This window comes from Marmota flaviventris, chromosome 9 (assembly GCF_047511675.1).
Source record: "Marmota flaviventris isolate mMarFla1 chromosome 9, mMarFla1.hap1, whole genome shotgun sequence".
Lineage (NCBI taxonomy): Eukaryota > Metazoa > Chordata > Mammalia > Rodentia > Sciuridae > Marmota > Marmota flaviventris.
Window position 1 is genome coordinate 101,890,771 of NC_092506.1, and position 24,441 is coordinate 101,915,211.

The 24,441-nt window shown below is 38.5% G+C and overlaps 1 protein-coding gene and 1 pseudogene across 1 annotated transcript in view; both read left to right on the forward strand.

Moving 5' to 3' along the window:
- Positions 1–2,346: 2,346 nt before the first annotated feature.
- The window catches only part of Pafah1b2 (platelet activating factor acetylhydrolase 1b catalytic subunit 2), a 30,252-nt gene continuing 8,157 nt past the window's right edge, over positions 2,347–24,441 (forward strand). Inside the window, exons 1-5 of the mRNA XM_027930552.2 lie at positions 2,347–2,486; positions 9,052–9,139; positions 17,267–17,356; positions 19,087–19,203; positions 21,452–21,574. Coding sequence (XP_027786353.1) covers positions 9,059–9,139; positions 17,267–17,356; positions 19,087–19,203; positions 21,452–21,574 — 411 coding nt within the window. The 5' untranslated portion in view covers positions 2,347–2,486; positions 9,052–9,058. The remainder of the gene's footprint in view (positions 2,487–9,051; positions 9,140–17,266; positions 17,357–19,086; positions 19,204–21,451; positions 21,575–24,441) is intronic.
- On the forward strand, positions 13,345–13,904 carry LOC114088983 (large ribosomal subunit protein uL6 pseudogene; annotated as a pseudogene).

The following is a 24,441-nucleotide window of genomic DNA, read 5'->3' on the forward strand; positions in this document are numbered from 1 at the left end:
CATAAACAAACATTTGTGCGTCAATATATGGCATACCCTGAAATTCTTTTCTCTCACAAACGTCAAAAACCCCTCCCCTGTGTTGAGGTCCCCCTTTTCAGGACCACCTCAGACCTTCTCCATGAAAAATGATCCTCCCACTCCAGCCTCTTGAGTAGCTAGGACTACAGGTATGCTCCATTAGGCCTGCCCTTGAATAAAACTATCTTCAAGGTTGTTGGGCAATGGAAGCCAAGCATTTAGCTAATAAGTGACACCCAGATGCCTAGATAGCATGTGTATTTTGGCCTGGCATTGAATTCCTCAATCCTCCTCAAACACACTTACACTCATTAAGGATATAAAGTATTATTTAATATTTACAAGTATATTTTATTGGATTATATGCTATATTAGGGCCTGGCCTGGTCTGTAATCCCAGTGACATGGCAGGCTGAGGCAGAGGATCACAAGTTTTGAGGCCAGCCTTGGCAACTTAGTGGGACCCTGTTTCCAAATTAAAAAATAAAAAGTGGGACTGGGATTGTAATGTTACTGCTTTTTACCGGTGATGAGTCCTTGCTTCCCTGAAGCTGAAGTATAAAACCAGAGAAGCATGCAGAGGCAAGTTTAGAGTGGAAAGTAGAAGCTTTATTAAAGGACAGCAGAAAAGACTTCTCCCCGTAGGAAGAAGGGGACCCAAGAGGTGGAATCCATGGAAGGGGGGAGGTCTTCCCTTTTTTATAGCTAAGATCTTTCAGTTTTCCCATACTCTGGTCCTTTGTTTCCCGTTATCTTGCAGTGTTAGAATTCAGGTGGGAAGGTCCAAAAGGTGGGAGATAGGTGGGCTGAAGGAGTAATATGGGCAGGAAGGCCTGGGGCAGCTTTGATTAGCACCTCCCTGTTTGCTGGGAGCTACTTCATTAACATTTCCTTAGGAAGCGATCAGGGCCTTGGGGACATTAACATTTCAATTTCCCCAAGTGCTGCTCTGGTTTCCTGGACTCCATTCTTAATAATGGCCTCCGTTTTATATATCTTACTCCACATTAGACCCCTTTTACCTAACTACATTAACTACCTATCTGTAAATCTTCAATATCTCAGGGGTAGAGTGCTTAGCATATGTAAAACAGCACTATATAAAAATAAATAAATAAAATAAAGGTATTGTATCTATCTATGACTAAAACCTAATAAATAAATAAATAAATAGATAACCTCAAGAAAATTTTCTCATGAATGTGGTGTATTGAATGAGGGGAATACAGGATTCCCTCAATTTATTCCTGAAGAATCATTCAAGCTGTTTGTCTTATCAATATATTTCTGGGCTATCTCTTGGATATCATTTGGATTCCCAGACACAAATTCTTTTCAGTAAAACATTTAAAACAACCCTTACTGAGCCCAAACTACCTATGTGTGAACATCTGCAGGAGAGTTCCAAAGTAAGTTAACAATGTGAAAGTTACTTTGTATCAAGAAAAAATTATTTTTGGATGTTTATGTCTGAGATAATACAAATTCAGTATCCCCTGACAGAACAAGTAGTCTGACAAAAAAATTAACATATCTTGACACTTAAGGTTCCCAGGTTTTTACAGTATTCTTAACAGGTTTTGGGAAACAAATCTGAATCTCTTGATTAATTTCATATTCCTGGAAGCTCTGCCTTTTAACCAGCATAGGTCTGAATGAATCAACCCAGGTGCTGCTCCACCAAACCTTTCCTAAGAAAGTCTGAGCACATCTCTTGCCCCTCTTCTCTGCTTTTACAGATTCCGCATTTATCTAGCATTTAGCATATATTTTCATTGTATGTCTTCTCCTGACCTGGATGGACCTTTAAGGAAGACTGGGGCTCCCTATCCTCTCTGGTATCACCTTAAAAAGGGGTCACCCACAATTTGTACGTTCATCACAGAAACAAGTTCCACTTATAAAAGTAAGGGGCTGCCTCATTAACCTTGGCACCCAATTTCCCTCACACTTTCAGCAATCTGGTTTATTCTCTGAGGGGAGGAAGAAATCAGGTTGGCGGGGTTAGAAGGGAATGGCGTCAGCGTGAGGTCACGCTACATTGTCCCGAATGCCAACTCGGATGGCATCCATCACACCGTGGTGATGGGAACGCAGGACTCGGGGATGCAGCTGTAGGAAAGACAGAGGCCCAAGCGGTGCAGACTACAGGCGAAAGAAGCGTCGCAGAGAAGACAAAGCAGAGAACCCAGTAGGGCGTGGCAGGACACCTGGTCGCGAGCAGAGAGCGCGCCTTGAGAGTGAAAGTGAGAGACGGGCCAGTCCGAGGCCAGGCAGGAACGGGGGCGGAACTTCCGGAAGCCATTTGCCTGAGTGGCAGGGGAACCGGAAGTGGAGGCGCTGCTGCTGGTGCTGGGGCCCGAGGAGGGACGCGCCGGACTGGGGCCGCCGGGACTGAGCGAGCGACAGACGCGCCACCAGCCGACGCCGCAGCCGCTTGGGGCCCGCACGGACCCTCTACCTGAGTGAGTGCATCCACGGTTGCCGGAACCCGTGGCCGAAGGGTGGGGGTTGGAACGCGCCGCGAGGTGTTATTGTGAGAGGCCCGCGACCTCCCCTCCCCCACCCTGGCCGGCCCCTCCCCCGCGCCATCACCCCAGCCAGCCCTTGGGGGGCCTAGCGCGCGCCTTCTCGGCTGGCGAGATGTGTGGAGCCCGCCTTCCGCCTGTGAGCCTCTTTCCCGGTACCCCATCCCTAAACCTGTCGACTTTCCTCAGCCGCTGGCCGGCGCCTCCACCCTGCCATTCTCGTGGAGGTGTAGCGTGGCGGGGCGCGGCGCCCTGCCCACCTCTGGAGTAGGCCTTCCTGCACCCCCGGCTCCCCCATCCGATCGTTCCCTCCTATACGTACACACCCAGCCTCCAGCGTCGCTGTTGCCTTTTCCCTCCATCCCTGGGCTTGAACCTCTGACCCTGCTCTCTCCGCCGGCCTCTAGTTGGAGGCCCAAATGTGTGTGTTTTTACCAAGCACTTTTCCCTCCCCCTTTTGTTGAAAAATGCCGCCTCTTTGGAAACTTCTCAGTTGCCTCCTGTACCGTATTCTAAAGATCCATGTCATGACTCAAATTGTTTCTTGGAAGGCTATCCAGTCCAGCACCTCTTTTTAGAGATGAGGCTCAGAGAGATTGGTGATTTGCCATTCTCCAATCAGCTAGTTAAACCTGTCAGTGGATAGGTTTTTTGGGGGTGGTCCCCCTTCCCCAGTCCCCGTCCATTTACCAGATCCGGGGGCATTGTGGTCTACAGGTTTGATTGAGTCGTTGCGGGGTGACTCATTATTCTGCTTTCCATAGCTCCCAGGCCAGCGCTGGCTTTTCGTTATTTATATGCAAACCTTAAGAAAACTCAATACAAGCTTTGGCTTCTTTGTAGAGCCTGCCCATGGAGAAAGGAAGAACCGCCTGGACCCTAGGGCCTGGGGACCTCATTTTGTACAGCTTTAAATTGGGGAGAGAGGTAAAGGTGTGGCAAAAGAAGAAAGAAAAAATAGGGAGGCTTGTCTTTGCCTTGGATATGCCTTGGATCTTTAGGTTCTTCTCCTGGGCACATTGTTCTGACATAAAGGTTGCCTCCTTGTGGGAGAGCAGGGGATGGAATCATTGTGCATTAATTTGTTGGCTAGGGCATGTGATAAATTATGGATGTGCTGGAACCCAGGGACCCACCCACCACCACTGAGGCAGGGTATTCTGGATGAGGCTTGTCTTCTTCTTTAGAATAAGCCTGCCAGCTCCCTATGAAACAAAATGAAGAATCTTAGGACTGAGTGGAAACATTCTACATCTTTTAATTCTTATGTAAACTTTCTCCTTCCATCTGTTTCACAGTTCAAACTTTTAAAGAATCATCCAGTTCAGCTTGAACATTTACACTTCTTTGTTGGAACTGGTTTCTGCAGTATCCTGCTATATGCATCTGGAAATTCTAGTTTTGTTTTGTATTGTCATAGGCCACATTAAGTAAAGAAGATTTAAAATGCAGCAAAATTGTGCTAGTTGCTTGCTCCTCACCTTCTCAGAAAATTCATTTTGATAGGCAATTAAGGATTTTCTGGAATATAGCCTGTTGTAATAAATTAACAAAACTTTGCTCTTATCTATTAAATCCATTCTGCTAGCTTTTTCTAAATGATTCTGTTTGTGATCTCAAGTTTATGACTTGCTTATGAATCAGTAAAATGAGATGGAAGTCAAATCCTTCCCTGTTACTTTTTTTGTTTGTTTTTGCAGTGCTGGGGATTGAATCCTGGGCTTTGCACATACTACGCAAATCTGTCACTGAGGTAGAAAACCTAGTTACTCACATTTTTTTTTTATGTGATATAACACAGGCTTCTTCTGCATAGCTCCTGACACATTCTTCATTTTTTGTTGTAAAAAATTCAACAATTTTAACTGTCTCCCACATTTGAATCCTCCAAATGCATAACCCTCTAGGTTGTTCATCTCTTACCTGATTCTTTTTTTTTTTTTTGGTATGGGGGATTGAACTTGGGGGCACTCAACCACTGAGCCACATCCCCAGCCCTATTTTGTATTTTATTTAGAGACATGGTCTCATTGAGTTGCTTAGTTCCTTGTGGTTGCTGAAGCTGGCTTTGAACTACTGATTCTCCTCTCTCAGCCTCCTGAGCGGCTGGGATAACAGGTGTATGCCACCACGCCAGGCTTTTTCACCCGATTCTTAAAGAGTAAATCACTTGGGTTTATGGGTCAGGGGTGTGTGTGTGTGTGTGTGTATATATGTATGTATGTATGTATGTATGCGCCCCGCGCTGGGGATGGAACCCAAGATCTTGTTTCAGGCTTAGTTTTTGTCTTCTGGTATTTAGGGTGTTTAAAATGTTACCAAGCATAGGCATCAGTGAAACTGTGAAAGCTACTTTGTATTGTTGAGATTTTTGATTGGACAAAAATAGTACAAAATCCAAGTCTCTGAAGGCACACAGAAACAAATTTTTGCCCAAATACTTTGCCCTCTGCGAAGAGGAAGGATGATCCTGTATTCGTAATTAAAAAGGGGAAAAAGAACTACCTAATTGGGTGTTTTTTAGTCTTCTTTCCATTATAGCTGCCTTTTAGCTTTAGACAAGTGACTTTTTTTTCCCCCTCAGTTTCTCTTTCCACATGCCTTTTTCATTTTGTCAGTAAGGAAGTTCAGGTGGAAGTATTTCTCAGTATCAAAATACCATTAAATTTGGGTAGTGATGATAAAAAATAAGCAGAAAAACTTGGTAAATTAAAATTTGTCTCTGTTTCATATTGTCTTTTCGGTACAGAATGTAACATCCTTTGCTCAAGGATAATATACTTTGGGGTTTGTTCAATAGTAATAGGTTGAGCATCCTTAATCTGAAAATGTGAAATGCTCCAAAATCTGAACTTTTTGAGCACACTGACATGAATTTTCCACAAGTGGAAAATTCCACACCTGACACCATGTGATGGATCACAGTCAAATGCAGGCAACTAAAAATAACACAGAATTATCTTCAGGCTATGCATATAAGATGTATATGATATATAAGTTAATTTTTTAAAAAATATTTTTTATTTGTCAATGGATTTATATTCATTTAGATGCGGTGCTGCCAATCGAACCCAGGGCCTCACACATTCCAGGCAAGTGCTCTACCACTGAGCCACGACTCCAGCCTGTGATATATAAGTGAATTTTATGTTTACCTTTGGGTGCCATCCCCAAGATATCTCATTTGTGTATGTACCAATATTGCAAAGTCTAAAATCCAAAACACTTCTGGTTCTAAACATTTTGGATGAGGGATAGTTAATCTATGTATTACTATGATTTCAAATCCCAGCTATCATGGAGGTTTCTTATATTTCTCTGAGCTTCAATTTTATTGAAGTAAAGCTCCTAGCACAGGGTTCTATAGATAATAAGTTTAATTATTAATTAATTTTGTGGTACTGGGGATTGAACCGAGGACTTGTATACTGAGTGACATCCTCAGCCCTTTTTATTTTTATTTTTTAATTTTAACCCAGGCTGTTTTTGAATTTGTGATCCTCCTGCCTCAGCGTTCTGAGTAGTTGGGATTACAGGTGTGTGTCACTATGCCCAGCTTAATTATTTTAGATTAGTTGTTTACCTGTTGGATAAATTAAAAAAATCTACATTGGTAAACTGAACCCTAAATCTAAGAGATGTTTATGTTGACCATTGGTCTTGAAAGGATGTTCACCCTTTGTGATACATAAGATGAAAACATAAGAAAAAAACTTAAAAACTTCTTTTAACTTTAAAAAGGGAAAAAATAAACTTTATATTTTACACAGTAATTCAAATATTTAATTTATACACAAGTATACTGGAGTGCATTTCAAAAAGATTCTAAAACATTGAAGAAGGTTTGGACCCCACTAATCTGGATCAACCTTTACTCATATGTTCACTTGATGCTTTACTGTTACATATTGACTTAGTTTTTCTTTGTATCTCCATTGAGACAAATCTACTTTATGAGACAAATCATTTTAGTCTGTACTCTTTATTTATTAGAAATTTATTTCACTATGGTGGGAGTGTAACTGAGTGGTAAAGCACATACTTAGAATGCACTAGGCCCTATATTTAAACCCCCCCCCCCCCCCCCCGCCCAAATCTCACTGTATATACTGGCATTCTTTCTGTTTTGAGTCATGCAAAATAAACTTAGTATACTTTCCTAATAATCTTTAAATACTTTAAGACAGCTGTTTATGTCTGTGTTTTTTTTTCCCCAGTTTCTCTATACTTTATAAACATACTCATTTCTTTGAACTATTTCTTTTTCTTTGGTTTTTTTTTTAAGAGAGAGAGAGAATTTTTTAATATTTATTTTTCAGTTTTAGTTCTCGGCGGACACAACATCTTTGTTTGTATGTGGTGCTGAGGACCACATACAACAACCCGGGCCACACACATGCCAGGCGAGCGCGCTACCACTTGAGCCACATCCCCAGCCCCTTTCTTTGTGTTTTTTTCCCCAGTACCAGGGATTGAACACCATGCTTATTAGGCAAGCATTCTATCACTGACTACAAACTCCAACCCTGAATAGTTGATTTTTAAAATGGAATTGTATGTTGTTATGTTTTTTTTACATATGTAGATATCAAAGTTTGAAGATGGAGAAGGGGCATTGCCATCTGTCTTAAGACTAGTAAGAGCTTTTTTGGGGGGAGTGGGGGGGGTTACCGGGGATCGAACTCAGGGGCACTTCACCAATGAGGCATAGCCCCAGCCCTATTATGTATTTTATTTAGAGACAGGGTCTCACTGAGCTGCTTTGAGCCTCGCTGGCTGAGGCTGGCTTTGAACTTGATCCTCCTGTCTCAGCCTCCCGAGCCGCTGGGATTACAGGCATTCACCACCTCGACCCCACCAGCTCCTTTCTTTTCTATTTTGAGGCAGTGTCTTGCTAAATTGCCAAGGCTGGCCTTGAACTTAGAATTTTCCTGCTTTAGCCTTCTGAGTAGCAGTGATTACAAGTGTGTGTCACAGTGTCTGGCACTAAAAATTCTATATAGAACATTTTGTTGATTTAAAAACAAAAGTAAAACGCACAAATTTTACAAACTTAATATGTGACAGTCTTTTGACCCTTTAATTTTTATTTTTCCTTTATTCTGTTGATGTTTTTGTTGTAGTTCTGGTGATGATGGTACTGGCAATTGAACTCATGGCCTTGAACATGCTAGGCAAATGTTTTACCACTGGGACACATCCCCAGCCCTTTTTCAATTCTATTTTGAAGCAAAGTCTTGATAAGTGGGCCTTGAACTTGCAAACTTCCTTCCTCAGCACCCCTAGCCCAGTACCTGAGATCCCAGGTGTTTGCTACCATGCCAGACTCCATTGATGATTTTAATTCTATGTTGCATGTCTCTTGAGTGGTTACATAAAAGTCTTCATATAAGGAGTTAGCATAAACTGATTTATCTTCAGTAAGTCAGATGCTACATGGATGTCAGGCAAACCTAAGTGCAAATCTTTCTCAGTAATTCACCACACAGATTATCTGAATTCTCTGATGACGCTTGCTTTCTTCATTTTATAGTGCTATTGTGAGAATTGGGTAGAGAGCAACCATTTTCTAATTCTCTCTGAATCTATGTATATTCCAACATACATTTACATTTCTTTACAGTAATATAAAGAAACATACCCCTATGATGTGGATATTTTATAGTTTCATTCAGATAGGAACTTGGCCCTCACCCTAATTTTTTTTTCAGTAGTATCATTTAGAACTGAGCTAATTTTATAATTAATAATACTATTACTTTTTTGGGTGTAGCTTAATGGTAGACATTCCTGAGGCCCCAGGTTTGATCCCCAGCACCAAAAACAAAGAAAGAACTCCCTTGGCAATCCCCTATGTGGTGTTTTAGGTACTTTTTGTGTGTATTTATGTGCATGCTCAAATGTGCACAAGTATGTGTGTTTGAAATGAATTTATATTTTTATTTACTATATCAGTTTTCATTTAGAGAGAGCCTGACTCTAGTTTGAGGATGGCTTCCTTTTTGTGTATAAGTCATAAAGAACGTGGATTTTCCTTTTTTTTGTTGTCTTTGCATATGAAGTCTGTTTCTAGTATGTATTCTCCAGAACTGGTTGAAAATGATCTGGATTCCTATTTGTCTTTGTAGAAGATTAGGATTTCTAATTTTTTTCTGAATTTTACTTATTCCTCCTTCCTACCCATTAGGTCCATATTTGAGCTCATCATCACTAAAATGTTTTTAGTGAAGACATGTAAAAAAAAATAAAAATAACTAGTAAAAAATTGTTCAAAATTAGTTTCAGGTTATGATTGGTTTTATCATATCTGTAATAGAGTTGTTTTGTGATATTTTGTAATTAGTGGACTAATAATTGCTATAACTATTGAAAATAAATCCCAGTTTAATTTCTAGGCCAAAACCCATTATGAAACAAATTATTTAAAATCTGTCATGTAATATTTAAGTGGTAACAAGCATTCTTTTTAATAAATGAACATGACATAGACATTTTTTCTCAGGTATAGAATGAGCCAAGGAGACTCAAACCCAGCAGCAATTCCACATGCAGCAGAAGATATTCAAGGAGATGACAGATGGATGTCTCAGGTAAAAAGGAAGTGCATATCTATTATTCACATGGGACAAGTCTCTTCAATTTTGGGGGAGTCTTTTGACCAAAGCTGCAATGTATAAGTATACCTATGAATAAAAAATCTAGTGTTAGAAATGTTCCTGATCACTAGTCTGTCATTGGAGCTGAGGAATGTTTTGATAGCTTGGTGGTTGTCCTATGTTAGTCTTAAAAGATAGTAATGTCAAAAAAAAAAAAAAAAAAAAGACTCACTTGAATCAAATGTATGAAATATGATATGTCAAGAGCTATGTAATGTTTTGAACAATAATAAAAACTTTTTAAAAAAGATAGTAATGTCTTAAAAACTTTTTTTTAAAGAAGTCTTGAAATTAAACACATATTGCAAAAATTTTAGAAAGAATGTCCTATATCCTTTACCTAGATTTAGGAATCATTAACATTTTGCCATATCTGCCTAATTCTCTCTGAATCTATTTGTATATTCCAACATACTAATTTTCCTGAACCATTTGGGGGTAAGTTTGCTCTCTATTCTTGTTTTTCCCTAAATATTTCAGAATATTTGTTAAGAATGAGGACTTTTTTTTTCTTTCAAATAACTTTTTTTTTTTTTTTAAGTTGTTAGACCTTTATTTTATTTATTTATATGTAGTGCTGAGAATCAAACCCAGTGCCTCACACATGCCAGGCAAGTGCGCTACTAGCCCCTGAGCCTCAGCCACAGCCCCTGAGGACTCTTTTTTTTTTTTTTAAAACATAACTAATTAAAATTAGAAATTTAACATTGATAGAATATTATTACCTAATCTACAAACCATATTCAAATTTCTCTAATTGTGGGGCTGAGGCTGTAGCTCAGTGGAAAAGCACTTGCCTCGCATGTGTGAGGCACTGAGTTCGATCCTCAGCACCACATAAAAATAAATAAAGATACCATATGTTCATCTACAACTAAAAATATATATAATAAAATTTTTTTTTTTAATTCTCCATTTGTTTCACTAGAGTGGGTTTTGTGTGTGTACTGTGTGTTTCTCCTGATACTAGGGATTGAACCCTAGATTGCTCTACCACCGAGCTATATCTATCCCCAATCTTTTTATTTTTCATTTCAAGACATCTCACTAAGTTGCTCATGGTGGCCTCAACCTTGGGATCCTCCTGCCTCAGCATCCTGAGTCATAGTGGTTTCAAGTGTGCACAGTGGTGGACAGCTAGAATTTTAATGAATGTAGAAGGAAGGAGGGAAAATAAAATAATCTGTGGACTCGCATATTATAATATCCATAGGCAGCCTCCACTGATCAATATTAAAATTGGTGGATACACTTTAAGGAGAAGTGTGTAGTATTTGCCTAGTCTCAGAGGGTCTCCCCTGAAATTACTTTGATAGTTTTAACGTGTGACCATTATTTTTTGATATCCCTTTCTCCAGCAGCTAGAGCGTTAAGTCCATTTACATATACGTGTGTGTGTGTGTGTGTGTGTGTGTGTATTTGTTGATGGGTCTTTATTTATTCATATGTGGTGCTGAGAACTGAACCCAGTGCCTCTGTTAACATCACTAGTAATAAGTCATATTAAGGTCATGTACCCTACATATCAAAAAGGATGTATCACCTCTGTGGAAGTCAAACCCAGATTGAGGACATTTTACAAAACACCTGACCACTACTTATCAAAAGTGTCAGTTACAAAAGACAAGATCAGAACACTGTCTCAAATTAGAAGAGCTTAAGGAGATATGAGGACTAAATTCGACATGGTATCCTGAACTGGTTCCAGGAACAGAAAAAGGGCATTAGTAGAAAATCAGGTAAGAGCTGAATGAGTTGGATGCACACCTGTGCACCACCTATAATCCTAGCAACTTTGGAGATAGTTGTATAAATTTGAGGCCAGCCTCAGCAATTTAGCAAAACCCTTTCTCCAAATAAAAAAAGGGTTGGGGATATAGCTCTGCAGTAGAGTGCCACTGGGTTCGATCCCCAGTACTGAGGAGGAAAAAAAACCTGAATAAAAAATCTAGTTTAGTTGATAGTATTTATTGATATTAGTTTTGATAAAAGTACCATGTTTATGTAAGATGTTAACATTGGAGGAAGCTGTGAGGAAATGGTATATGGGAATACTCTAACTTTGGCATCTCTTCTGTAGACCTAAAATTATTTCAAAGTAAAGTATTTTTTAAAAAGGAAAATATAAAACAATTATGATTAAACAAGCATGAGATATAATACCCATGAAATACCTATGGACTGTTGTCCTTCAGTATTCATGGAGGATTGGTTCCAGGGAAATCTCTCCCCATACCAAAATCCACAGATGGCTCAACTTATTACATAAGATGGTATAGTATTTGGATACAACCCTATGCACATTTCCCTGTGTACTTTAAATCATTTCAGGATCACTTGAATACAATGTAAGTGCCCTATAAGTAGTTGTTATACTCTGTTATTTATGGAATGAAAAGGAAAAAGTTGACAGTAGTTTTGATCAGGTTGGTTGAATCTGTAGAGCAGAACTCGATAATATAGAGTACCTACTATATTGCCAAAATATCTAACCCTTACCAGGTGTGGTGTGCACACCTGTAATTCCAGTGACTAAGGAGGCTAAGACAGGAGGACCACAAGTTTGAGGCTAGTCTCAGCAATTTAGCAAGGTCCTATACAACTTAATGAGACCCTGTCTCAAAATAAAAAGAAAGAGGTGGGGATGTGGCGCAGTGGTTAAGTGCCCCTGGATTCAATCGCCAGTACTTATGGCAACATTTTTCTTCTTCTTTTTGCAGTAGGAGAGATTGAATCCAAAGACAGATGAAGATATTTACTCTCACTATGGGAATGCAATCAATAAAATTTATATGTCAATATATTTTTCAAAAAGTAAATTTAGGAGATTGTAGCAGAAGGGTGGGCAACCTGTAGGTTAAAAGGAATTTATTAACATCCTGCTTTATTTTAAAAAAAAATCAAACAAAAATTGAAATGTGGAATTTGGACCCTGGCTATTTATTGCTGTTTACGAACTACTGTTTTATGTTTTTGGAGTAAAATTTTATTGTGGTTATAGTTTTTAAAGTCTTTTTAAAGATTTACATACTGAAATATTCATACCTGGAATTATTTATCCTTGGTTTGCTTCAAAATAATCCGGGGATAGGGTGGGATAGTAGTTGCGGGTATGACTGAAATAATAGTTGCCAGGAGCTAGGTGTGGTAGCACACCTCTGTAATCCTGTTGACATGGGGTGTGGAGGCAGGAGGATTGCAAGTTCATAGCCAACCTTGGCAATTTAGTGAGGCCCTAAGTAACTCAGTGAGATCCTTTCTCTAAATAAAATCTAAAAAAAGGGCTGGGGATGTGTCTCAGTGGTTAAGTGCCCTTGGATTCAATCTCTCCTACTGCAAAAAGAAGAAGAAAAATGTTGCCATAAGTTATATTATTGTAGCAGGGCACAGTGGCACATGCCTGTAATCCCAGCAGCTCTGGAGGCTGAGGCAAGAGGATTCAGTTCAAAGCCAGCCTCAACAAAAGCGAGGTGCTAAGCAACTCAGTGAGATGTCTCTAAATAAAATACAAAATAGGACTGGGGATGTGGCTCAGTGATTGAGTGCCCCTGAATTCAATCCCTGGTACCCCAACTCACCCAAAGAAAGTTATGTTATTGCTATAGCTCATGATGGATACATGGCAGTTCCTTGTATTATTCTCTTAACTTTGTGAACATTTTATATTTTCCTTAATCAGCTTTTTAAAAAAAGGTTATATATAGACCCTACTATAGGCAAACTTAATAGAAATCATTGCAAAACCTATTAACTTGACAGAGGTTAAGCCCTCCTGGGTTCATTTCCTAGTATCAAAAAAAGAAATGGGGGGAGCCTATTAACTTGAAAAATAAGGCTCAGCAGTAGACTGAGGAAAATATTTGTAGTAAATATTGCAAATGAAGCATTGATCTCTTTGGTTACATTATCAATAAAAATATCCTCAAAGTATTAGAATGTAAGTACCTCAAAAGTCATGACATGAAGTATTTAACTTTTGTTTCCTGAAATGGAAAAAGAAAGGAGTGGTGTAGGAGAGCTAATAATCAGTTCAAGTGAAAGTACAATAAGAATAATTCTAATACATCACTAGCCAGTATAGATTGTTATATAGCTCATTTGTTATAAATTTGAAGCTCTGTACTGCATCTACTATGAAAATGAAGATTGTTCTTGGTAGTCAGGCTGTTGACGTTCCAGAAAATGTCAACATCACTCTGAAGGGATACCCGGTTATTGTGAAGGGCCCCAGAGGGACTTCAGTCACATCAATATGGAAGTTTGTCTCCCTAGAAAGAAAAAGAATAGGCTTTAGGTTGACAAATAGTGGGGAAATAGAAAGGAACTGGCTACTGTTCACACTGTCCTTAGTCCTGTACAAAACACAATCAAGCCCTGAGCTTCTGTGAGAAGACAAGATCTCTGTATGCTCACTTCCCCATCCACATCATTATTCAGGAGAATGGGTTTCTTGTTGAATTCAGGATTTCCTGGGTGAAAAATCTGTAGGGTTCAGATGAAGACATTTGTTGCTTATTCCATATCTCAGTCCCAGAAAGATGAGTTAATTCTTGAGGGAAATGATATTGAACATGTTGCTATTTTTCCAAGCTTATTACAACTATTTTTGTACTGTAAAAGAAAATGTAAAGTATCAGAACCTTTGGAACAGCAGTGGATGCATTCAAAGAAGATGATGTGGCCATTAAAAATATTATAAAAATCATAAAAACTACATAGAAAAATGCATGTAATATGATGTTGAGTACAGTTCTAATAGTTGTCGCTTATTGACTACATATTGTATGCCATAGAATAGCTGAGCCCTTTTCATAGAATGATCTTCTAAACTCCAAAAAGAGAATTATCACCAGCTGTGAAAACCAAGACTCAGATTATACACTCGCTTTAATGTCACGGGACTAGAAAATAAACAAGATAGAATTTGAGTATAGTTCTTTTGCCCCTGACCCCCAAACCCATTGTGCCAGGAGAGAGGTGTTTGTGATGATTAACTGTGTTTAAAAACAAAACAAAACAAAAGGTGGGGGGAGTAGAAGATAGATAGGATCATGTGAAAAAAGTGATGAGAAGAAAATATCCTAAAATGATAATAGTTTTGGATTAGTCTTTTCTATTTTTTTCAAACTTAATACAACTACTTCTATACTTTATTGGTTTATTTTATTTGATACTGGGATTGAATCCAGGTGTACTTGACCACACTGGGCTGCATCCCCAGTTTTTGCTTTATTTTTTTGAAATTTTGAGACAGGGACTTGCTAAGTTGCTAAAGCTGGCCTCTAACTTGCAATCCTCCTGCTTTAGCCTCCAAAGTTGCTGGTGTGCACCACCACTCACAGCTCTGCCTCTGTACTTGAAATGTGAAGTGCTGGAATCTTTAGAACAGCAATGCTTAAATTCTGTTACTCTATAAACATGAGCTGTCTTGTTGATATTGAAAGTGATAATTGGTGCATGCAGTTGAGAGTTGACACTTGAAATAGCTAAGGTTTTTTGTTGTTGTTGTTGTTTGGGTTTTTTTAGTGCTGTAAATCAAACACAAGCCCTTGTGCATGCCAGTCATGTGTATTCTTCCACTAAGTTGTGCTCCCAGCTCCCTGGTTTATTCTTGTTTTATCTTCACCTTTCAATTTGAAAATACCTCTGGAAAAAATAGTAATTAAAAAAAAAAGTTTATTGCACAAAACATGGAAGCAAGAAAAAAGTTATGCTGGGCTGGCTCATACCCACGATCCCAGCTAGTCAAGAGGCTGAGGCCAGGAGGATTTTAAGTTTGAGGCCAGCGTGGGTAATTTAACAAGACTTTGTCTCAAAATTTTAAAAAATTTAAAAGAGGCCTAGAGCCTGCCATGGTGGTGTGCCTGTAATCCTAGTGATTTGGGAGACTGAGGCAGGAGGAATCAAGTTCAAGGCCCTAAGCAACTTAAACCCTGTCTTAAAAAAGGAGGAGAGGAGTTGTAGCTCCAGTGTGAAGTGCCCCTGGGTTCAGTCTGTGATACCAAAAAAAACCTTTTGAAATGAAAGGGGTTGGAGATGTAGCTCAGTGACAAAGCACCCCAGGAATTCAGTCTCTTATACAAAAAAAAAAAAAAGAGGGAGGGAGGGAGAAAGATAGGCAGGCAAGCTGGCTGTCCTTGATTCTGTCACCATGAGAAGAACTGTTTTAATCAAAACTGTCAAATTATTTCTGGAAGTATTTTCATTACTTTCATTTTATTCATTCCAGTGTGTCATCTGCATTGCTGTTGTCACCAGAAATACGTTAAATAGCAATTCTATCTGAATTCCTAAGGGAAACAGTAGAATGTAGAGTTGGAAAATAAAGAAACAGTGTTCATACCTTCCTGAGGAACTAGCTTAAAGCATCCTGCAAATTTGTTTCTGGGATGAATATAAAATTTAAAATTTTGTCTTTTAGCATGATGGGTAAAATTCATTTTTAAAAGTGTCTTAGCTAAGTGTGTTGGCACATGCTTGTATCTCAAACTACTCAGGAGGCTAAGGCAAGAGATCACTCATGACTAGGAATTCGGAACTGTTTGGCAACTTAGGCCAGACTCTGTCCCATGTGTGTGCATATGTGCATGCACACACATGGGAGTAAACTCAGGCAGGGCCTTGCACATGATAGGCAAATTCTCTACCACTGATCTATATCCCAGCCTGAGATTCTGTCTCTAAAAAAGGAAGGAGGAGGACTGGGGCCACAGCTCAGTGGTAAAGCGTTTGCCTCCCACATGGGAGGCACTGAGTTGGATCCTCAGCTCCACATAAAAATAAAGATACTATGTATTCATCTACAACTAAAAAAAAAAAAATTTAAAAAAAGGATAGAAACAGTTTAGCTCTTGGAGCAATTGGAAAGATTGAAAATGGATCGAATATTGATGTTATGGGATTATTGTTCATTTTTAGTATGAAAGTAGTTGATGGTTTCATAGAAGAATGTCCTTTTAGTAGATGTGTGCAAAAATATTTAGGGGACAAAGAATCATATTTACAACTTACCCTTTTAAATTGTTCAGCAAACATATATGCATACATAGAGATGAATCTGGGAATTTTTTTGGTGGGGTGGGGATGGGGGGGCAATACCAGGTATTGAACTCAGGGCACTCAACCACTGAGCCACATCCCCAGCCCTGTTTTGTATTTTATTTAGAGATAGGGTCTCACTGAGTTGCTCAGTGCCTTGCTTTTACTGAGGCTGGCTTTGAACTTGCAGTCCTCCTGCCTCAGCCTCCTGAGCCACTGGGATTACAGGTGTGCGCCACTGTGCCTGGCAAATCTGGGAATTATTTTTATTTTTTATTTTTTTGTAGTTGAAGATGGACAGCATGCCTTTATTTTATTTTTATGTGGTGCTAAGCATTGAACCCAGTGCCTCACACTTGGAAGGCAAGCGTTCTGCCACTGAGCTACAGCCCCAGCCCAAACCTGGAAAATTTTTTAATAAAAGTTTGAGGAAGCTGGGTGCAGTGGCACTTACCTGTGATTCTATGGACTTGGGATGCTTAGGCAGGAGGATTGCAAGTTCGAGGCTAGCCTTAGCAACTTAGTTGAGGTCCTGTCTCAAAAAATAAAAAGGGCTAATGATGCTTGAAATCCACACCAGTTGGTGTTCAGTGGGAGAGAGCCCCTGGGTTTAATCCCCAGTATGTATATAGGTATATATAAAGAATGTATGAGGAAAAGATAAATAAATTTAAAAAAAACATGAAATGTAATTTTCTTTTCTGGTTTCAGTAGAATTCGGGTTTTCTTGATCATACTGAAGTGATCAATATATGGTAAGGGAGGAAGAGAGTTGGTTGATCACAAAATAAGAATAACTTTAAGGATAGACCAAAAAGGTGTTTGTTTTTTGAGTTTGGGTTTTTTGCTTATTTTTTTTGGTACCCATGGCCTTGCACACGCTAAGTATGCTCTGTACTACAGAACTATACCCCCCCAAGCCAAAGAGAAATGTTTTAACAATAACTGGTTGTTCCTTCTAGGCCAAGAAATCTCAGGGAAATAAATGCCAGTTTCTGATTTTTTCTTTTTTCTTCACACCAGCACAATAGATTTGTCCTGGACTGCAAAGACAAAGAGCCCGATGTATTATTTGTGGGAGACTCCATGGTACAGTTAATGCAACAATATGAGGTAAAAGTGGGGAGAGGGTGGTTCATGGCTACTAGTATGTATCTGTTAGTTACCAACAGACTTTCATTGTGATCTGACCATATAGATTTATTCATAACTTTTAGAGAAGCTCTAGTTCAAAGTATAAGGGAAATCAGACCTACCTGATGGAATTCTTGGTGCCACCAAACATGATTTAAAAAAAACAAAAACAAAAACAGCATTGTTTGTAAACTGTTTTTTGTTCTGACTTCCAAGTAGTTTGATGTTATGTTTATTTATTTTTTAATTTAAATATATGGGACCTAGTAGTACCTTGTCTCTACACCAACTGATGTGGATTTAACGCATTTAGAAGACCAATTTCTGTTTTTTACTTTTCCCAAGGATTACTACCAGGTAATAATGTCTTTCTTTCCTTTCTGAATCATTAATTTACTTCTCTTCCTAGAGTCTTTACTATAGAAAAAACTACCAAAAGAGTTCTCTCCAAATGAATTTTTCCCTGAAGGAGATGCAGGGATTTCCTTTTTTCCCCTAATTCTCTGAATCTTATTCACATCAGTTGGTATCCCAAAACTGCCCGAGCAATGTCCAAATGGCTATTAAGCTATAGCCCCAAACAGTGAAGATTAAAGATCTTAATTGTGCTCCCTGGTATGACATGCCTGGCTGGAGGACCTTATAAGGTTCTCCAAAGACCAAGGACTGTTTACTTCCACCACCAAGTTATTTATAAGTACCTTATCACTTTGAGCAGAAAAGAAGGGAGAATCCCCAAGATGAAAAGATGACTTATTTATTCCTGGATCATTCCCTAAAGTCCAGGCTGCTGGTTTGGCTCACCATGTGCAGCAAGTTGCCTTTACATGTGATTATTGCTCCTTTCCATACAAACTGGGAGGGCCACCAGAGGGCACATTTCTCCTGACTGGCTCACCAAAACTGTCTGGCCTGTCTGTTGCTCAGATACTAATATTTGGGAGACAAGTGTTGCTAGGAAAGAATTAAGTTTGTTTAAGGCTGGCCCTGAAGAAAATAGAGACGATAGCAACTCAAAGCTGTCTTATTTATTTTTGTAATGAGCTATTCCAAATCTTTTTGGGGGGTTGGGCATTTTTCTGAGGGAAATTTAAAATTTAAAAGAAGACATTGATTTTTATTTTTTTTGGCTCATGTGTTTCTGCTTCACCCAATTTTAAAAACATAGTTGAATAATTGAAAAGGAGAGTTTATTGAATTGGTAGCTTAATTTTAAAATGTTGGGATCTTTTAAGGATCATCAAATTGAGTTGTGACTGAGTTCTTGAGCTCAGTGCTGCATCAAGAATTTGTTACAACACAATGGCATCTTCAAAGCTGTTTAAACAGTGAATGGCACATCATTTGCAGTGTGTTTGAGAGCTTGTTTGGAGGTTCTAGCAGGGGAGCACAGCTACTTGTATACCCTTGACTGAAGAATGGTCATCCTTTAACAGGAAGGTAATCCTCTTTGTCTGAGCACAAAGCTTCAGGAGAGAAGTACATGGAGAGGTGAAGGAGGAAGGGAACACCCATCTAGCCAGCCAGATCAGTTGAGTCAAGCCTGGCGATCACGGATGTTTTAGCCAGATCACCCTCACATCCCCTTTGCAGTATGTTTGAGTAGAGATAATGGAAATTGTCTATTTTAGAGGCTTTACCACCCATTGCAATTGAAGAATTTCATTTTCCATTAATTTTAGCTTTACTAACCCAAGTTTTCTCTTTAGATATGGCGAGAGCTTTTTTCCCCACTTCATGCACTTAATTTTGGAATTGGGGGAGATACAACAAGACACGTTTTGTGGAGATTAAAGAATGGAGAACTGGAGAACATTAAACCTAAGGTGAAATGAAACTTACTTTTAAAAGAATATCATTAATTTTAAGTCTTTGTCAAATTAAGTTGTTAAATTATCTGAAATTGTAGTTAAAAACAACACATTGCTTTAATATTCTTCTTTGCTTCATGTTTTACATATTGTTTGCCTGGGTTATATTTGAAATTGTTAAAACTAGCTGGGTGTGGTGGTGCACACTTATGATCCCAGTGATTTGGGAGGCTGAGGCAGGGAAGATGGCAAGTTTGAGGCCTCCTCAACAACTTAGCGAAACCCTGTCTGTAAATAAGAAATAGAAAGGGCTAGGTATGTACCTCAGTGGTAAAGTGCTCTGGGTTCAATTCTCAGTACCCCCTCCTCCCAGTAAAGAAAAAGAAATTGTTAAAATTATTTTCTTCATGGGCTGGGGATGTGGCTCAAGCGGTAGTGCGCTCGCCTGGCATGCATGCGGCCCGGGTTCGATCCTCAGCACCACATACAAACAAGGATGTTGTGTCTGCCGAAAACTAAAAAATAAATATTAAAATTAAAAAATATATATTTTCTTCAGTTGTAAGAAAAGATTTAGTGCTAACAATATATGCTTTTCTGTGGAGTGATGGACCTGGGGCAGTATGAGGGGGAAACTGCTCTTAGGTGGGCCATGGAAACAGAGCCATGATTTACTTCGGGAAGTAATGTGGATCTGTTTACTTATCACCTTATAAACATCCTGAGTCTATGTGCTGCAAAAAAAGAAAAACCCCAAAGCTGAGCTGATAAATGTTGATTTCATTGAAAGTATCCATGCACCTCTTTTTTTTTTCCTTCTTCCCATTTGCAGTGCAGGGTTTGAACCCAGGGGCTTCCCTCATGCTAGGCAAGTGCTCTGCCACTGAGCTACATCCCTAACCCTCGTGTGTCTCTTTTGGGACGGAGCAGAAAGTTGTTTTGTTGGGCCATATCATTAGATGTATGTCTCTTAAGTGACAGCCACTTTGTAGAATGATACCCCCCCCCCCCCAAGTATCCAGGGGCACTCAACCCCTGAGACACTGCCAAGCCCCTTTTTAATTTTTATTTTGAGACAGGGTTCAGTAAGTTTCTTAGGGCCTCACTCAGTTGCTGGGGCTGGCTTTGAACTTGTGTTCCTCTTGCCTTAGCTTCCCAAGCCACTGGTATTACAGTTGTGTGTCACCACACCCAATTTGTAAAATTATTTATTTTATTTAAAGAGGAAAGCTTTTTGGAACATTAGCCAGCTTCCACTCTAGTGACTCTTTTCCTTGAGTTCACCTTTGTATTTATACACATTATAATCCCTTCAGAGTTTCTATTGTTATATGAGATGCTCCTAATCGGGGAGATGTGAATTACATTTTTCCCCCCATATTTCTCAGATTTTACTGGGGATCCTGGGGATTTAACCCAGGAATGCTCTACTTCTTAGCTATATCCACAGCCCATTTATTTGTTTGTTTGTGACAGAGTCTAAGTTGTACAGGCTGGCCTTGATTTTGCAATCCTACCTCAGCCTTCTGAGTCACTAGGATTAACAGGCATGTTCCACTGTGGCTGCCTAGGTTTGATTGATTGATTGATTGGTATTTTTTAGACATTTCCTTTTCTCTCTTTTTTTTTTTAATATTTTTTTTTTTAGTTGTAGATGAATACAATACCTTTACTTTATTTGTTTATTTTTATGTGGTGCTAGGGATTGAACCCAGTACCTCACGCATGCTAGGCAAGGCTCTACCATTGAGCCATAACCCCAGCCCTATTTATATTTTTAAAACATTTTTTAGTTTTCAGTAGACTTTTTTGTTTATATGCAATGCTGAGAATCGTACCCAGTGCCTCACACATGCTAGGCAGCTGTTCCACCACTGAGCTACAACCCTAGCCCCTAGATTTTATTTTAATATAGTTGAGTTTTCCATAAATCTTATTATTATAGAGTAGGAAGCTAATCTCTCAAAATCTAGAGAGATTAGCTTCCTACTCTATAATAATAGAATTTTCTCTTTTCCTTCTAGTATAGTTTTGCCAATTAAATATTACTCTGCTTGGAATTTATCCTGATGCAGGATATGAGGTATAAATCAATGTTTTAAGATAGCTGCCTAGTTGAAGTTACCCAGCATCAGCTGAGAAGTTCATATTTCTTTCTTTGTTGACATCAGATTTTCATCTAAATATTAGACATTCCTTTATTTCTGGGTATTTATCCCCTCCTCTCCTTCCCCGCCTTCCCCCCCTTCTTCCGTCCTTCCAGGTCATTGTTGTCTGGGTAGGAACAAACAACCATGAAAATACAGCTGAAGAGGTAGCAGGCGGGATTGAGGCCATCGTACAGCTTATCAACACAAGGCAGCCACAGGCCAAAATTATCGTATTGGTATGTAATCTTTGCTGAGTGGAGAATTTGATACTTTAGTTTTGCTGAGGAATCTTTTTAAAAATACTGTGGCTGATGAATCTGGATAATCTTTAGGTGAAAGTTTAAGGTACTACTACTTGACCTATTTTATTCTCTGATGTATCTCCTACTGTTATTAGTCTCAGCATTCCCTATACCAACTATAGGGTTGTTTTATCTGCTTATCTTTGTTCAGACATATGGAAATCCTTTGTTGCCTCATGTAGCCTTTTTCTTTGTTACCTTTATTGATAAAAAATTGTACATAGAGATTTGTTTGAGTCCTGTGTCTCTTTTTAATAAACCTAGTTTTAGGTTAGCTTTGTTGTTTGATCTGCTGTTAGTATGTTAGAGGTGTTATATGTATTAGAATATCTGAATTCTCTAAAACATCAGAAATTTCTGTCGAGGAAAAGAGATACTTCATAATCTTACTTAAGCAGAAAGTGTTATCATTTGTAAAGTTAAAGCTAATTCTTCATAGTCTTAAAGATAAACAGCTATATTTCTTAGTGTAAAAGCCTAGATATAGATATTTTTTAGCCATATTTGAAATGTACATTTTAGTAAACTCTGATACATATTTAGTTCTTTAATGAGATAATGTTAAGAAGGTAGCCATTTGTTCAACAGACATAAGGATCATTGTATACAAGGCACTATCCTAGGTCTGGAGCACACAAAAATGAATAAGGCATCATCCCTCTGAGGGAGTTCACAGTCTAGTAGATGGAGACAGCAATATAGGGAATTACTCTACTGTATACTAATGGCAGTGAGGAAAGAACAGAGGATGTTTTAGACAAACATTACCATATTAGAGTTTAGTTTTAAAGAATTCATTGTTCTCCAAATGGGGAAGGAAGAACTTTGGAAGCATTACAGAGAAAAAAGAAGAAAATGATCAAAGGCTTGTACCTGTATGTATTTGTTGGGTAAACATAGGAGGATATATAAAGTTTGAGGCTCTAATTGTCAGGAGGAAGAGGCCAGAGCCAGATCATGTGGCCTAGTATGCTGTGCTAGGGAGACTTGATTTTGATTTATCGATGCTACAGAGCCAGATCTTTTTTTTTTTTTTATTCCATGGTATAATTTACTTGTTGATATATCCTGTATTATTCCAGAAAGGATTGTATTGTGGTTAACAGTTTACTTTTAAATTACAGTGACAAGAATTTAGTAGTTGCTTAGGAAATATTGTTGTATGAATGTTGCTGGGTAAATCTTCCATAAATATTCTTTATTTCAGGCAGATTTTGAAATTTGAAAAATACAGAAGTATTAATTATTGATAATACTAAAATATTGGGAATAACCTAAATAGCCAGTAGTATAGGGATGTGATTACAAAAGTCATTGAATATGTTGGTGTTAAATACATTACAGTTATAAGGGCTGTGTAAAAACAGATTTTATGGTGTGTTTAGATGAAAAGTTGGAATGCTAAACAACATGTATATTATATTTAGAATTACTTAAACATGTAGTTGGAAAAGGGCTAAAAGGAAACAAAATTAACACTTGTTAGAAGGTGAAGGGATTAGGAGTATAATATATATATTTTTTCCTTTAACATTACCATATTTTAGCAGTTGTTAAAAACCAATGTGGGGAGGGAATCATATGGAATACCCTCAGTAGTGATATTAAGGAAGATGGCATACAAATGCATAATTTTTCTCATCCTTGGCAAAAAAATCTCAGTAAATATGTTTCCCTGTTCTTGAGACTTAAATAAATAAATAAATATATATATATATATAGTTGTTGATGGATATTCACTGGTCATCTTTCCTATTGTTCATTATATCTCTACCCAGACTTTATTTTTTTATTTTTTTAAATATTTATTATTTATTTTTTTAGTTTCGGCGGACACAACATCTTTGTTTGTATGTGGTGCTGAGGATCGAACCTAGGCCGCACGCATGCCAGGCGAGCGCGCTACTGCTTGAGCCACATCCCCAGCCCCGTCTACCCAGACTTTAACATGTCAGCACTGAAGAGTGTTTTTCTTTGTTAACTATTAGATACAACACCTTATGCTTTTAACAGAAATACAAACTAGGGTTTGACTTCATTTTGTAAAATTTTTGAGATACTTAATAAGGATAGACAGTAATGGACCAGGGTAATGAGTCATAATTCTCTATAGCTCTTTGGAGCTATAAACTTATAAAATAAATTGGTGCTCCTGGCCCTAACATTTTCTGAAAAAGCTTAGACATGAAAATGTATATATTTTGAGCATGTTTTTTTTTAATATTTTTAAATTATACATGGACGCAGTATTTTTATTGTTTATTTACTTTTATGTGGTGCTGAGGATCGAACCCAGTGCCTCACACGTGGAAGGCAAGCGCTTTACGGCTGAACCACACCTCAGCCTCCCAGCTATGTTTTTTAAAAAAAATACTTGCAGGGGCTGGGGTTGTGGCTCAACAGTAGAGCACTCGCCTCGCACGTGCGAGACCCTGGGTTCGATCCTCAGCACCACATACAAAAATAAATAAATAAATAAACAAATGAAAAAAATACTTGCAGGAAATATACTTCTGTAAAATAAGACCTGTTACCATACAGACCCTATAAGAGAAGCTAGTGGAAAAATTTTTGCTTAAATAAAAGTAACTTCTATTGGGTATCAACCAACTGAAATATTAGAGATTTTTTTTTTCTTTTGTTACCAGGGATTGAACCCAGAGACACTTACCCACTGAGCCACATCTCTAGCCCTTTTCATGTTTTATTTTGAGACAGATTCTCACTAAGTTACTGAGGCTGGCTTTGAACTCAGAATCCTGCCTTAACCTCCTGAGTCACTGAGATTACAGGTGTGCACC